General features: G+C 39.6%; 1 protein-coding gene across 1 annotated transcript in view; it reads left to right on the top strand.

The window, feature by feature from the left end:
• The window catches only part of LOC126248580 (neogenin), a 250,431-nt gene that overhangs the window by 150,136 nt on the left and 86,465 nt on the right, over positions 1-13,830 (top strand). Inside the window, exons 18-19 of the mRNA XM_049949687.1 lie at positions 3,810-3,939; positions 4,051-4,310. Of these exons, the coding sequence (XP_049805644.1) occupies positions 3,810-3,939; positions 4,051-4,310 (390 nt within the window). The remainder of the gene's footprint in view (positions 1-3,809; positions 3,940-4,050; positions 4,311-13,830) is intronic.

Here is a 13,830-nt window from a genome sequence, read left to right as displayed (position 1 = left end):
TATTTTCATTTAAGAGGTAATACCACACTTGTCACAAACATATAAATCTGTACACAATGAGGAACATAAAAATATTTAATTATTTTGCTATGAAAGAAGGTATGTTTCTTTATTACACATTACAAATAATTTTATATTACAGAAATATTTGAACAATTTTCATCTCACTCACTTATTATCATGTAAATGTGATAAAAATTAGTCTCCAGTCACGTTGATGTGTTTGGTAACAATATCTTGTAGAAAGTACTCTGTTTGTATCTTTGGCATAAACATTATTAAAATGGAAATACAGGAGGGAAACTGTTTTTATTTCCTAAATGATTTGCTTCTGCTATTCATTTTATGTTCACACAAAGAAGAGATCCTCTTTATATCTGTTTCTGGGAAGCTTAATCAGGGCTGTATACCTTCTACACTGTCAAGTCTCATTATTACGATCAGTTAATTAACTTGAAGAGTTGCTGCAGTTTGCAGCACATACAACAGTTAAATTGGCTTTGAGTGAATCAGTCATATGCTGATAGATCTCATTAGGTATCTGGGCAGTGCTGTCTGCAGTGATTCCCAAACACTAGTGAATTGTGTGTGACAAAGGGGTTACACAGAAAACAATATGGTCACAGTGATCTCACATTTCTTGTTTGTTAAAATCTGAGGAATTTTGGGGTAGTCTTGATTGTGTTCGTAGAGTCATTTTTAAGCACTTCTAGGTTTGTAATCAGACATAGTGTGTTTCGAAGAGATCTCATATTCCATAAGGAATATTTAGTGAATTTGAAAACCAAAATGTAGGCTGAACTGCACACAAGGCAAAATTTGAAAGTCTGCATTTTAGTTTTGAAGGTGAATATAGCCATGACCTCACATCTAATCATGGATAAAATCAAATATTTAGGGAAAACATCTAATACATAAATATGCATGACAGATGGTGATTTGAATCTCATCCTCAGAAATCTGGGTTTAGTGGACTGCAATAAACGCTGTGGTAGTGTTGGTTATGGTGAAGAGAGGGCATCAGCACATAGCTTATTCCTTTTAAGTTTACCAAATAGACCAAGTATAATATTACCATTGTTGACAGGAAACCAATACTTTGGGAAGTCAGATAACAATGCTGCTACTCTCTTTGTTATCTGTGAACCACTTGCTGGCCCAGCAGAGGCTTCTGAAAAATGACACCATCCCTAAAAGTTTTACTTCTGCTATAGTGTGGTAGGAGTCTCACCCCCCTCTCCCCCTTTTTTTTCACCCCTGCTCCAACCCACATCCTTCACCCCTGTCCCCCATTTCTGTCTTATAGTGCCTCTGCTCAGTTGTGAAAGACTGTCATTGTTAGTTAATATACAATTGCAGTGTCTGTCAGTAAATGTATACCACAACCTCTCATTTCCTTGCTGGCCAATTCCTCTTTTGTCATTTTTCCCCCATTTATGGGAACCAGGATGTACAAAAGACCTATTGATGCAAGAGGTGTCAGTGTTTATTATTGTTCTATTAAATTTGACTAGTATTATTGTCGATTAAGCTCAAAAGAAATTTTCTTCTCTGTTTTACTTTGTAAGTGCAGGGATTGGACAAAAATACGGAAACACTGTGAGAATTGCATGCTTGAACATACATGCAGATTCTAGCCAAGCCTACAGGTTTCACTGTTGTATTTGATCACAAACTGCACCTGTGCAATGTCCCCAGTACGTTGAAGTGTCAATCATGGTCAGAACAGTGTTCTGGGTGTCGAAGATGATAGATACCAACAGCTGTAATTTTATTTAGCTACCTTGCCGGCCGGAGTGGCCGTGCGGTTGTAGGCGCTACAGTCTGGAACTGCGAGACCGCTACGGTCGCAGGTTCGAATCCTGCCTCGGACATGGATGTGTGTGATATCCTTAGGTTAGTTAGGTTTAAGTAGTTCTAAGTTCTAGGGGACTGATGACCTCTGAAGTTGAGTCCCATAGTGCTCAGAGCCATTTAGCTACCAGTTTTGGTGCTGTATTGGCACAATCTTCAGGTTCCTACAGATGTGGCTAGGTAGGTCATCTAATCGTTTAATCGTTCGTGTTATTGTAGGGACCACTATATCCAACTGGTTATTGTGGACTTTTTCTCAGTGGACATGGACGCTTCACACCTCTAAAGACAAATGAGTTGTCATTAAATGTGTGAAAGGTCTATGCCTACTAAGAAGTAGTCTATGGAAACCAGCTGGAAATAGTGGTCCCTATAATAGCACAAATGATTAGATGATCTGTTTAACTACGCATATTGGGGGCTAAAGATGGTGCCAATGAGGCTGGTAGCTAAATAAAATTATTAAATAAAATTACGGCTGTTGGTATAGGTTTTCTTCAAGTCTTCAACCAACCACGGTCCCATTCCATATAAAGTAGATAAATCATGATGCAGACGAAAGTGAGTGTTCAGCAATCATGACAGAAGAGGATTGTGATGAAAAAATAATAGGATGGCAGCTAGAAAAGTCTCTGCAGAACTAACTGTTGCAATCGTGGACCACGTTAGCACCAAAACAAAACAAGGAGAGCTCCATAAGCAAGGACTTGTGGGGTGAACTGGAGTTCTGATAACACTCATCGATGATATAAACACCTGTAACAAGAAAACATGGTGCCCAAGCTGTAAAACCTGGACTATAGAGCAATGGAAAAAAGTCATTTGATCGAATGAGTCTTGTTTCACATTGTTTCCAACTTCTGGCCAAGTTTATGTCCCAAGAATGAAACATGGTGGGGGTTTGGTGATAAGCTGGGCAGCCATATGGTGGTATTCCATGATCCTCATGCGTTCTCGGCAAGCTTGCATACTACCAAGAATTATGTGACCATTTTGGCTGATTGTTTCCCTCCCAGGGTACAATGGTTATGTTGTGTTCCAAGGTGACAGGACCGCCTTTCGCACAGCTCGCATCATCCAGGATTGGTTTTGTGAGCATGAGGATGAATTATTGCATCTGCCCTGGCCACCATAGTCACCAGATCTCAATATTAGCCTTTGTGGTCTACTTTGGAGAGAAGTGTGAGAGATCGCTATTCACCTCGCATCATCATGTGTCGTGATTCATAATGGCTGCAGGATCAAAATGGTGTCTGTTCTTTGAGATATGTCTGAAAGAACAGACACCAAATATATAATGAAGGCAATGATGTCCAGTGATCCCTTCAGTGCAGATGCACACCAAGCTCGAACTCTTACAGGAATCGGCGAGATGTCGTGGGTAATGAGGTTAATGAGCAGGAGCACTTCATTGGCAGTGTGTGGTATAAGTTGAGAATTTGGGTCTGTTGGGAGGTGTGCTAAGGTTGTCTGTGCAGTTTCGGTGGCCACAGTGTCCAGATGGCATAGTGGTGAGCCCATCTGCCTTGTAACCAAGAGGCCGAAGTTTGAATCCCAGTCTTGCACAGATTTTCTACTTTCCCCATTGATATAAATCAATGCCCACTGGCAGCTAATGTCCTTGATTCATTTGTGTGTTAACTCATAGTAGCTGCAGGATCAAAATGGTGTTTGTACTTTTGAACAAGTGCCACGTATATAAGAAGAATGGTATCAGATTCCCTTGAAATCCATAAAGGGCATGCATTTATCCATTCTGAGACAATTGGAAGCTGTTTTGAATGTCAACAATTTTCCTGCACTGTATTAGGCATGGTAAGGTGTTGTGTTTATGGTGTTTCCATATTTTTGTTCACCCCCGTGTATGTGTGTGCATTTATCAGGCAGGAGATATCAGAACGTTATTTAAAAGCTTGGAATTGTTTGACTGTAAAACAAAAGGTCTGTTGTTGTAGATAACCCAGGAATCACCAACACAATGATGTACATTATTGTGGGCTGCAGTCTTCTTTTAGGACTGGCAGTAACTACAGCACTAGCTGTTATCTGTTGCAAACGCAGGAATACAGAGCGGAGCAAGAAAGGGTAAGAATGACGTTCATAATATGAAATATGTTGGTGTTTCTTTTGTATCTCTCATTTAATCTTTTCCATTTATAATTGAAAAAATAATTCATTGTAACATTTTCCTTTTAGGTACATAAAAGGAAATACCAAGAGTAAAGCAGGAAAAACAAATATAAAGCCCCCTGACCTATGGATCCACCATGATCAGATGGAACTCAAAGCCCTGGAGAAAACACAGTCATCACCAGCAACAAATGAGATGACTGCTGCTGTAGCAACTTTGCCTCAGAGTTCACGGGAGTATGAGCCAGAGCAGGAATCAAAGTTCCATCAGCCAAGTACTGCTACAAACTCTCTTGATAAGAGAGCATATGTTGCTCCATATATAGGTATTAATCTCCTATTGAAGTACAGTACTGTCTTGTGTTTCTTTTTTACTCACAATTGCAGTATGTATGAGATGAGAAATGTGGGTGATACGAGACTGTGAGTTCATTAAGATCAGATGACAGGACCAGTGGACGATTAGTGTCATACAGGAAATAGTCTTTGTGGTTACTGATGCAGTCTGATGAGGTTACTTGCAATGAAATCAATCCAAAAGAATGGTTGGCGCCATTGAACCAACTTTACTCAAATACAGTTAACATTTTAGCGAAGGTTTAGTGTAACAAAACACACCCTCCACTGCTGACATAAGCCACAGCTGTGAACTGGTGTGTATGTGCATGTCAGTAGTATGGAATCAGCACAGTAAGGTAGGTTAACATTGGTGATTGTATAAAGGACCTATCATGTTCAGACATGCGCATGATTACACCATGAATGAAGTTGCCCAATTTGTTGACATATCAGTGCAGACTGTCCAGTATGTCTACAGGGACTGACGTACCACTTACAGCTGAGTCACATGCTGTAAGAATAGTGACAGCAAAAAGATTCTAACCAACTAGGACTGGAGATGTGTGTCACACCTTGTCACTGATAATCGATTTCAAACTCAACAGGAATTGCTGCTGTCTGTGAATGCAGGTCCATCTCAACCAGTTTCCGAGTGAACATTGCGGAGGGAACTGTGAGCAGTGGACGTTTGCAATTGAGTACCTTGTGAAGGCCATTTCTCACAGCGGCACATAAAGCAACAGGTCTTCAGTGGACCAAACAACACAAGCTCTATAATAGTTGACCGGAGTTGTGTAATGTGGTTTGACAAGTCACGATTTGGCCATTATTCAGATGATGCAAGGTATTGAATGGACTGACAGTCTAACGAGGTGTTAACTCAAAGTTTGAGTATAATTGTAGTTGGAAGTGATTTTTGTGAGGTTTTGGGGATGTTTCTCATAGCATGATTTTGGTCCAATCATCCAAGTTACCATGCACATGAACCTGGATTACTTTCAACATTCCCAGTGATGTAAGTGTTGCCCTTCTTCTGTATCTCCATGGAGAGTATGCTGTGGAAACACCCATCTTCGATGATAACAGCCCCATTCACAGGAATTACCTGTACACATTCCCGGTTTGATGAACACTCATGCACCCTATCACACCTCGACTGGCCTGCTCTATCACCCAGTCTTAATCCCAATGAAACTGTCTGTTACTATTTGGAACAGTGGGTGAAACATAGCAATCAACATTACCATAATTTGGTAGCTCTATGGGATCTAACCATCAATGAGTGGCTTCATCTGGACATGGCATAGCTGAGAGAACTTGTGGACACTCTTTCTTGCCAAATTTAGGCCGTTATCAAGGTTAGAAGTGGTATTACATTATATTTTGTCTAGTGTGCCCATATTGCAAAATCCTGTTAGTTTAATGGCATATAGTGATTCAGTTATATCGAGTTGAATTATAAGACTTGCTACTTAAAATAAGAAAAATAATAGTGGTGGGTTACTAAACACAACTCAATGGATGAAATAACTAAGTGATTCCTTATAAATGCATGCTGTATTTAGATGCAGGGTCATTCCGACACACAATAATTCGAGGATTTGTAACCCTCTATCTCAGATTTTCACAAAACGTTGCACATTTCCTTATACTTGCAACAGGAACTTCTGCACTTCCCCCCCCCCCCCCCCCCTCACACTGCAACTTTATTTTTTATTGAATTTTAAATGTGGTGATATTCTGATAACTGGGCTCTGCAAGAATGTCAATGCAAAATGGTACTTATCTACATACACACCCATAACTCAGGTGTTTATGAAGCTTTTGAATTGGAATTTTTTCAGAAATTCAGTAAGGCATATACACTCCTGGAAATGGAAAAAAGAACACATTGACACCGGTGTGTCAGACCCACCATACTTACTCTGGACACTGCGAGAGGGCTGTACAAGCAATGATCACACGCACGGCACAGCGGACACACCAGGAACCGCGGTGTTGGCCGTCGAAGGGCGCTAGCTGCGCAGCATTTGTGCACCGCCGCCGTCAGTGTCAGCCAGTTTGCCGTGGCATACGGAGCTCCATCGCAGTCTTTAACACAGGTAGCATGCCGCGACAGCGTGGACATGAACCGTATGTGCAGTTGACGGACTTTGAGCGAGGGCGTATAGTGGGCATGCGGGAGGCCGGGTGGACGTACCGCCGAATTGCTCAACACGTGGGGCGTGAGGTCTCCACAGTACATCGATGTTGTCGCCAGTGGTCAGCGGAAGGTGCACGTGCCCGTCGACCTGGGACCGGACCGCAGCGACGCACGGATGCACGCCAAGACCGTAGGATCCTACGCAGTGCCGTAGGGGACCGCACCGCCACTTCCCAGCAAATTAGGGACACTGTTGCTCCTGGGGTATCGGCGAGGACCATTCGCAACTGTCTCCATGAAGCTGGGCTACGGTCCCGCACACCGTTAGGCCGTCTTCCGCTCACGCCCCAACATCGTGAATGGAGGGACGAATGGAGACGTGTCGTCTTCAGCGATGAGAGTCGCTTCTGCCTTGGTGCCAATGATGGTCGTATGTGTGTTTGGCGCCGTGCAGGTGAGCGCCACAATCAGGACTGCATACGACCGAGGCACACAGGGCCAACACCCGGCATCATGGTGTGGGGAGCGATCTCCTACACTGGCCGTACACCACTGGTGATCGTCGAGGGGACACTGAATAGTGCACGGTACATCCAAACCGTCATCGAACCCATCGTTCTACCATTCCTAGACCGGCAAGGGAACTTGCTGTTCCAACAGGACAATGCACGTCCGCATGTATCCCGTGCCACCCAACGTGCTCTAGAAGGTGTAAGTCAGCTACCCTGGCCAGCAAGATCTCCGGATCTGTCCCCCATTGAGCTTGTTTGGGACTGGATGAAGCGTCGTCTCACGCGGTCTGCACGTCCAGCACGAACGCTGGTCCAACTGAGGCGCCAGGTGGAAATGGCATGGCAAGCCGTTCCACAGGACTACATCCAGCATCTCTACGATCGTCTCCATGGGAGAATAGCAGCCTGCATTGCTGCGAAAGGTGGATATACACTGTACTAGTGCCGACATTGTGCATGCTCTGTTGCCTGTGTCTATGTGCCTGTGGTTGTGTCAGTGTGATCATGTGATGTATCTGACCCCAGGAATGTGTCAATAAAGTTTCCCCTTCCTGGGACAATGAATTCACGGTGTTCTTATTTCAATTTCCAGGAGTGTAGTTAACAGATGCCCAGTTACTGAAGCAGTAAAGTTACAAAGAAAATATATCAATGTATTTCAATTTTCGATTTCAAAAAAATTGAGAGGGTGTGGAAAAATGCGTATATCACATTTCTCCAACCTGATGGTAACCTGATTTTGGTCTTAAATAATCCCCTAAATTCTAAGCTTTCCTATAAAATAAAAAATTTTTGTGGGTCTTCTGCTAATTGACACACACATTGAAATCAAAATTGCTGTGATGGAAAAGGGTAATTTCAAGTAAGTTCATCCAGTCACTGTCTCACTGCCTCAGATGCAAGGGTATCAGATTAACATATTTGAGTATAACTCATTGTAGGCAGGCAATCTAACTTTAAGTGTGAAAATTTATTTCCTTTGATTTTACTAATTAAGTAATTAATTTTTGAGAGGCTGTAATATATATGGTTTATATGTTCAGCCAATCACTGCTCGTAGTGATAAAAAAGTGTTCTTAGACAGCAGTAGCTTGTTTGAAACCTTTATAGGTATGAAAACAATGAAAACAACGCAACAATTGCTGAAATTCAATGTTGAGAATAACTGGCATGCAACAATTAGTCTATTTGGCCTCAGTTGCACTTTGTCTTTCTGTGAGACAGGTCATATCTGTTTGTGGTGCGGACCTATCATTCCACTTGTATAAAATATGCTTTAAGTGAATTAGTGCTCAGTTAATTGCAATGGAAAATGTGAATTCATGGACTGTTGGAAAATTACTAAACTACCATGTCATTTGACAACCTATACCTTAGTAATAACTGTACAAAAAATAGAAGAGCTGAGTGAAGACCAATCAAATTTGATATTGCTGCAATCCAATATAAGATTTCCACCATATTAAGAAAGTGCTACTATATGTGGACATCACAGATACTATTACTTAAAAGTTTTTGAAAGTCATCAAAGAACTTGTTGTGATCCTTTCAAAAAACACAGGCAAATAGTTAAGAAATCTTTGAAGTCAGTTTGCTTGTCTTTGTCCAAAACATTAAGTGCTACAAGAGTCTATGTAAAACCAGGCCAAAAACTATGCACAACATGTTGTAAGATTTGTGAACAGAAAACTGACATCATTGATAGAAATGATAGTGATGCAGTCGACCTGGAGATGACATTTCACAAATCAGTACTAAAAAGTCAAAGTACTGAGGACGCAAAGAAAACTTTACATGATTTGGGGTGCTCACCATTAAAACTTCACTCCATTCCAAATCACACCAAGGCTTCATATGGCAAAAAGAAGCTAGAAAAAGTGAAGCATGTTTTGGAAAGAAAGTGTGCCAGATGTTAGATTGCAATATTGAAGATTCTGGCCATATAGAAGAAAAATTTGATTCCGAAATTGTTAAGATAGCCAAATATTTTGATGCCATGATATTGTTAATGAAAGGAAAAGTGTCTAGTGTAAGAGTACCTGAAAAAATTCAAATTTTAACTTTAGCTCCACCCTCTGGGTCAAAAGAAAACGTAATGTCAGAATTCAATGTTAGTGAGTACGTGGTTCGACAAGCAAGGAAACTGAAAACAAAAATGGGTATTTTATCAATTCCTAAACCAAAAAAGAGGAAAGTTACAAACTGTCAGAATCATTAAAATGGAAATTACAGGGTGTATATGACCTGAGACAACCGGGAGATCCGAGAAAAACCCGGGAATTTTTTCATCCGGGAGAAATCATGGAAAAACCCAGGAATTTTTTCATCTGGGAGAAAACCGGGAAAAACCTGGGAATTTTTTCATCTGGGAGAAAACCGGGAAAAACCCAGGAATTTTTTAGAATTCCAGGAATTTTTCATTGTTTTTGTTTTCTGTTAAATTTTTGTAATTTGACTGGTAAGAACCAAACTCCAACAAAGGATATTACTGTATCCCACTACTGCAGAATAATACTCCAACAATAAAACATAAACGAGAGAAAAAAATGAAAATAAACTGCAAAGGAAATGTGCCATATACGTCGATGACACACAGTGCTCATGCAAGCGTCTACCAACAGGAAAATGTATCAAAGGGTTTAGGAAGACTATGCAATGCTTCATAACAGCAAATTGCCTCCATTAAGCGTGAAGTCACAACTGTTTACATTAGATTCGTTTTAGCAGTTATGAGCGGGCTCATGCGCATGGACAGTTGAGTCGCGTTTTAGTAGTAGATTCTCCCGCTTATGACTACAGGAATGTGGCTGTTGGCTGTGTAAGCAGTCGCAGCAAGTAGCTAGATGCTACCGGTAAAAGGGGGTGCCAAATTCATATTCTTGAGGAAGAAAAACTTGTTTCACAAAGCGCCTAGCATCCAGTGCACGTTGGTTTATCGATTATTCTTATGATTTTGAAATGCGTCCCTGTTGTTTTTTGAACAGTTTTGAACACATTTTAATCTGATTTCTGAATGAATCATAAGTTGATTTTTGAATGTGTAAATAGTGTGTGTGATGTTTCTGTCAGGAGAATCCTCGTCGCATCTAGCAATAAACTTTCTGCAGACAAAAGGGGACGGGCCTATACGAGCTGAGCAGAGTAAAGCCAAACGGATGAATGCCAATCTTTGTCTGATTATGTGGTTGATTGGGTTTGTGAATGATCAGCTTTGTTATAATTACTAGCAAAATCCATAGATTCAGACTACCAGAATGGAAATAAACGACTAACAGAAATAACAGGTGAGCAAGATTACATATTATCTTCTCAGTGTATCCAAGAAAATGAAATTTTGGCAGAAAATTTTTGGCCAGGTCGCTACACTAGTAAGGACCAGTTGTACAGCCCCAGCTAGCAGTCACTTCAGCTCTATTCTGGAAGTGTTGTACGAACATTTAACAACGCCTAACTGGAGAATAATCATGGGATAACTAAACCTGTGATTATGGCAGGGTTAGTGAAGTTAAAGCAAGTTTTGACAAAGGCAGGAATAGCTACAGAATTGGTGATGACAGGATTGTTTGTTAGAACGAGGAAGGAGAAGAAATGGGGACATCATGTAAATTATGGAAGACTAAGACGATTCCAAATGTATATAAAAGTTTCGTAAAATACTTTTCGATCTCATACTTGAGAAAATGGTGCGTAGGAATGAAATGTGAAACTATTTCTTAACATAAAGCTTTTTGCTTGTAGTAAACCTAATAGGCATTTCATATTGGTGCTTCATGAATTATATTCTGTCGTGTTATAAAAATGACCATTTGTGCCAAAACAGTCTCGTTTATTTGATGTGTGTTAGAAAACTGCTGCAATATTAGAAAGGCCTATTTTGTTTTATCTAGCAGACAGTGACAAAATATACGTAATCAGATCGAGAAACCACACCTGTCTTGTATATTATTTGTATTAACAGCTTTTTCTGTATTAGATAATGACAATTTGATTTTTCATGTAGCAAACAAAACATTGGATGAACTTTGATGAGGTAATAGATTCTTTTGCAGAAAGGAAAGCACACCATGTAAAACTGTAACAAGATTAGAGAGAAAAAAATGCCAGGAGCTAAGACTGAAGAATTGTTTACTTTCCTGCTTGTCTCTTGTCTTTATTGGTTTTATGTATCCTATATTTAATTTTATGTCGCACAAAACAGCAAGTTATTAGCTAATAGGCAAAAAAGAGTACAAATTTTCTTAAGAGTTCTTGTTCTCCCAATTACAAATAATCCCATCCGCTATTAATATTGAGGTTTGTTTGTTTGTTTGTTTGTTTTTTATATAAAAAAAGGAGGGACAGGTTGTCAAACCGGGCGAGTGGGAGCAGGAGAGGCACCACAGGACTTTTCAATTTCTACTGTTCTGAATATAGTTTGATGGCATCCATTACAAAATATACATGTTTCAATTCCACAGAGCGAAATACAGTGACGTGCGATAGAAGAATGCTGTATGAAGAGGCGTGGTACTGCACTTTGGCACACTTACGACCAAATAACATGTCTTACATTTTCTCAAACACATATGTTTCATGTTTCAGTCTTTTCAGAAAGATGTGCAATACAAGATGAACATATTTTTGAAAATTCGATTTTTTTTAGTATTGACCCAGTTAACAAATATCGCAGATCCGGGGATGATGCGCAGAGCAGTCTTAGCTATAGTCTCCATGTGACCCATGTTTACATTTAGTGATTTTTCTGTTTCCCCTTCATTTACTCTCACGTCAAATAAAATCAAAACAGATATCTGTGGCCGGGAGCTATCAAGTGAATTAAAACACAGTCACAAAATTACGGAAGGCTAAAATATGTTATTAGTTTCAGTTTTTATTTTATTTCCACCTTTCTGACAGGCAAGCGTTAATCACCTTGCAGAACAATGAAGTTATTTTTGTCTGTTATCTAAAGAAATTTGACTTTATTAACCTTTTTTGCAGAGGCAATCAATGTATTTGAAATGAAATGTTGAATTCCGCAGTAATGGCTAGCTTCAACTGTTCGCTGCATTTCAAGTGCACGTTTTCATCTTCTAGCACGTATGGCATTATGCCATAATAAAGAACCAAACATGATATAATACGGTACTGGTGCTCCAAGAAAATTTACATAAAAAAAAATTACTGAAAATCTTAACATGAGGTCGAGGTCTACTTCAGTGGGAATCTGGACATACAAATGTGCACTTTAAGCAAGCACTTTAAATGTGCACATTTTAGTATGGTTCAAATTCGATGTTTTACATGTATGTACATATGGGCTTCCTACGTCATGATAGCTGCGCCCGTGTGGTGTAGCCTGTTATCTGCACTCTCTAGCAACTGCTGAAATGAACCTATTTCTAACAGGTTGTGGGAAAATATTGCGAATGGTGGTTTGAAAAGCAATACTTTCAAAGTAAATATCCTTTTACGTAAGTTGAACTATGTGCGAGAATGTACCATGAGTTTCTTAAATCACAGAGCATTTGACTCTCATTTTAAAAATCAACTCTTTGATGATGAGCCATTTAGTAGAATTTCTAATCCCGAAGATCAGACAATGTCATTATTAAAAATTTTACTGGCACATTTGTGTGGTATATCTTAAAGTGTAACATGCCCAAAAAAGATCAACATTATATGTGTTGTAGTTTATGCAGATTAACACAGCTAAATGACAAGTAACAACTATTTAAGGGACAAAATAAACTTTTGCTTTATTTGCACAATACATATTAATACATTTGGCTATGCAAATATATTACATTGCCCATCAGCGAACACGGAACATGTATATTCCACAGAGTCTAATGCACTCTGCACATCATATCTTGTGCGCCACTATGCACACTGGAAAATGTTCGTTCACATATCCCCAACAATATGTGAAAGCTTAGCTTCTCTTGCAGCTTATTAACCTTAGAGACCAATATTATATGTGAAAGCTTTGCTTTTCTTGTAGCAACACTATGTATATTATTTTAAACTATTAACTTTCCTGTTTGTGTGTCCGTGCTACATAACAGTGATGTTGCTGTTGGCTGACTACATCACGTGTTCTATGCTCTGAATATTCTCTGCCATTGGCTGGCGAGATCACGTGACATGACTGGCTTACAAAAGCCCATTTGAATCTCGATTTCATTGATTTGGAAAGTAACATGTGGTGTTTGGTGGAATTCCAATGCATACTTTCGTAATACAAAAATACACAGCGTACATGTTGCTGCACACCAAAGATTTTCCTTGAGTTTCATTTTCTAAAGTGATGGGAAATTCTACACCCGTGTATAAAACCATGACCATTTAAAGGATTGATAAGTTTTGCAGTTTCAAGGGAAAATATACTGTCACTTAACATGGAAGACGTGTGTTTTCACCCGGAAGAGAGTGTATTTTTAACCAGGAAATCCGGTCCGCCTGTACACCCTGAATTAGCTTACAAAGATGATGGTGAAATTGAGTTCAGCCAGTGGATAAACACACATCATCGTACAGAATTGGTAAAGTAGTCTGCAACTGTTGTTGAATACATAGACTTGCTGGTTACAAAATTACTGGCAATTAAACCCGACTAAATTATATTTAAGTATCAGTCAAAACCATTGAAAAAACTGAAAGAAAATCTAACCCCAGAAAAAGCAATTCTGTTAGTGGACTTTGCTAAAAACTACAGTTTTGTAATTCAGAATGAAATTCAGAGTAACCACTGGACAAGAAGCAGCTGTACAACCCGTCCTCTGTATGATTATGTGGTAAATGAAAAAAGTAAATTGGTAATAATGAACCATGATTATGTGGTAAATGAAAAAAGTAAATTGGTAATAATGA

Source organism: Schistocerca nitens, chromosome 3, assembly GCF_023898315.1.
Source record: "Schistocerca nitens isolate TAMUIC-IGC-003100 chromosome 3, iqSchNite1.1, whole genome shotgun sequence".
Classification (NCBI taxonomy): Eukaryota; Metazoa; Arthropoda; class Insecta; order Orthoptera; family Acrididae; genus Schistocerca; species Schistocerca nitens.
Note: the sequence above shows the minus strand (reverse complement) of the source record. Positions and strands in the feature narration are given on the sequence as shown.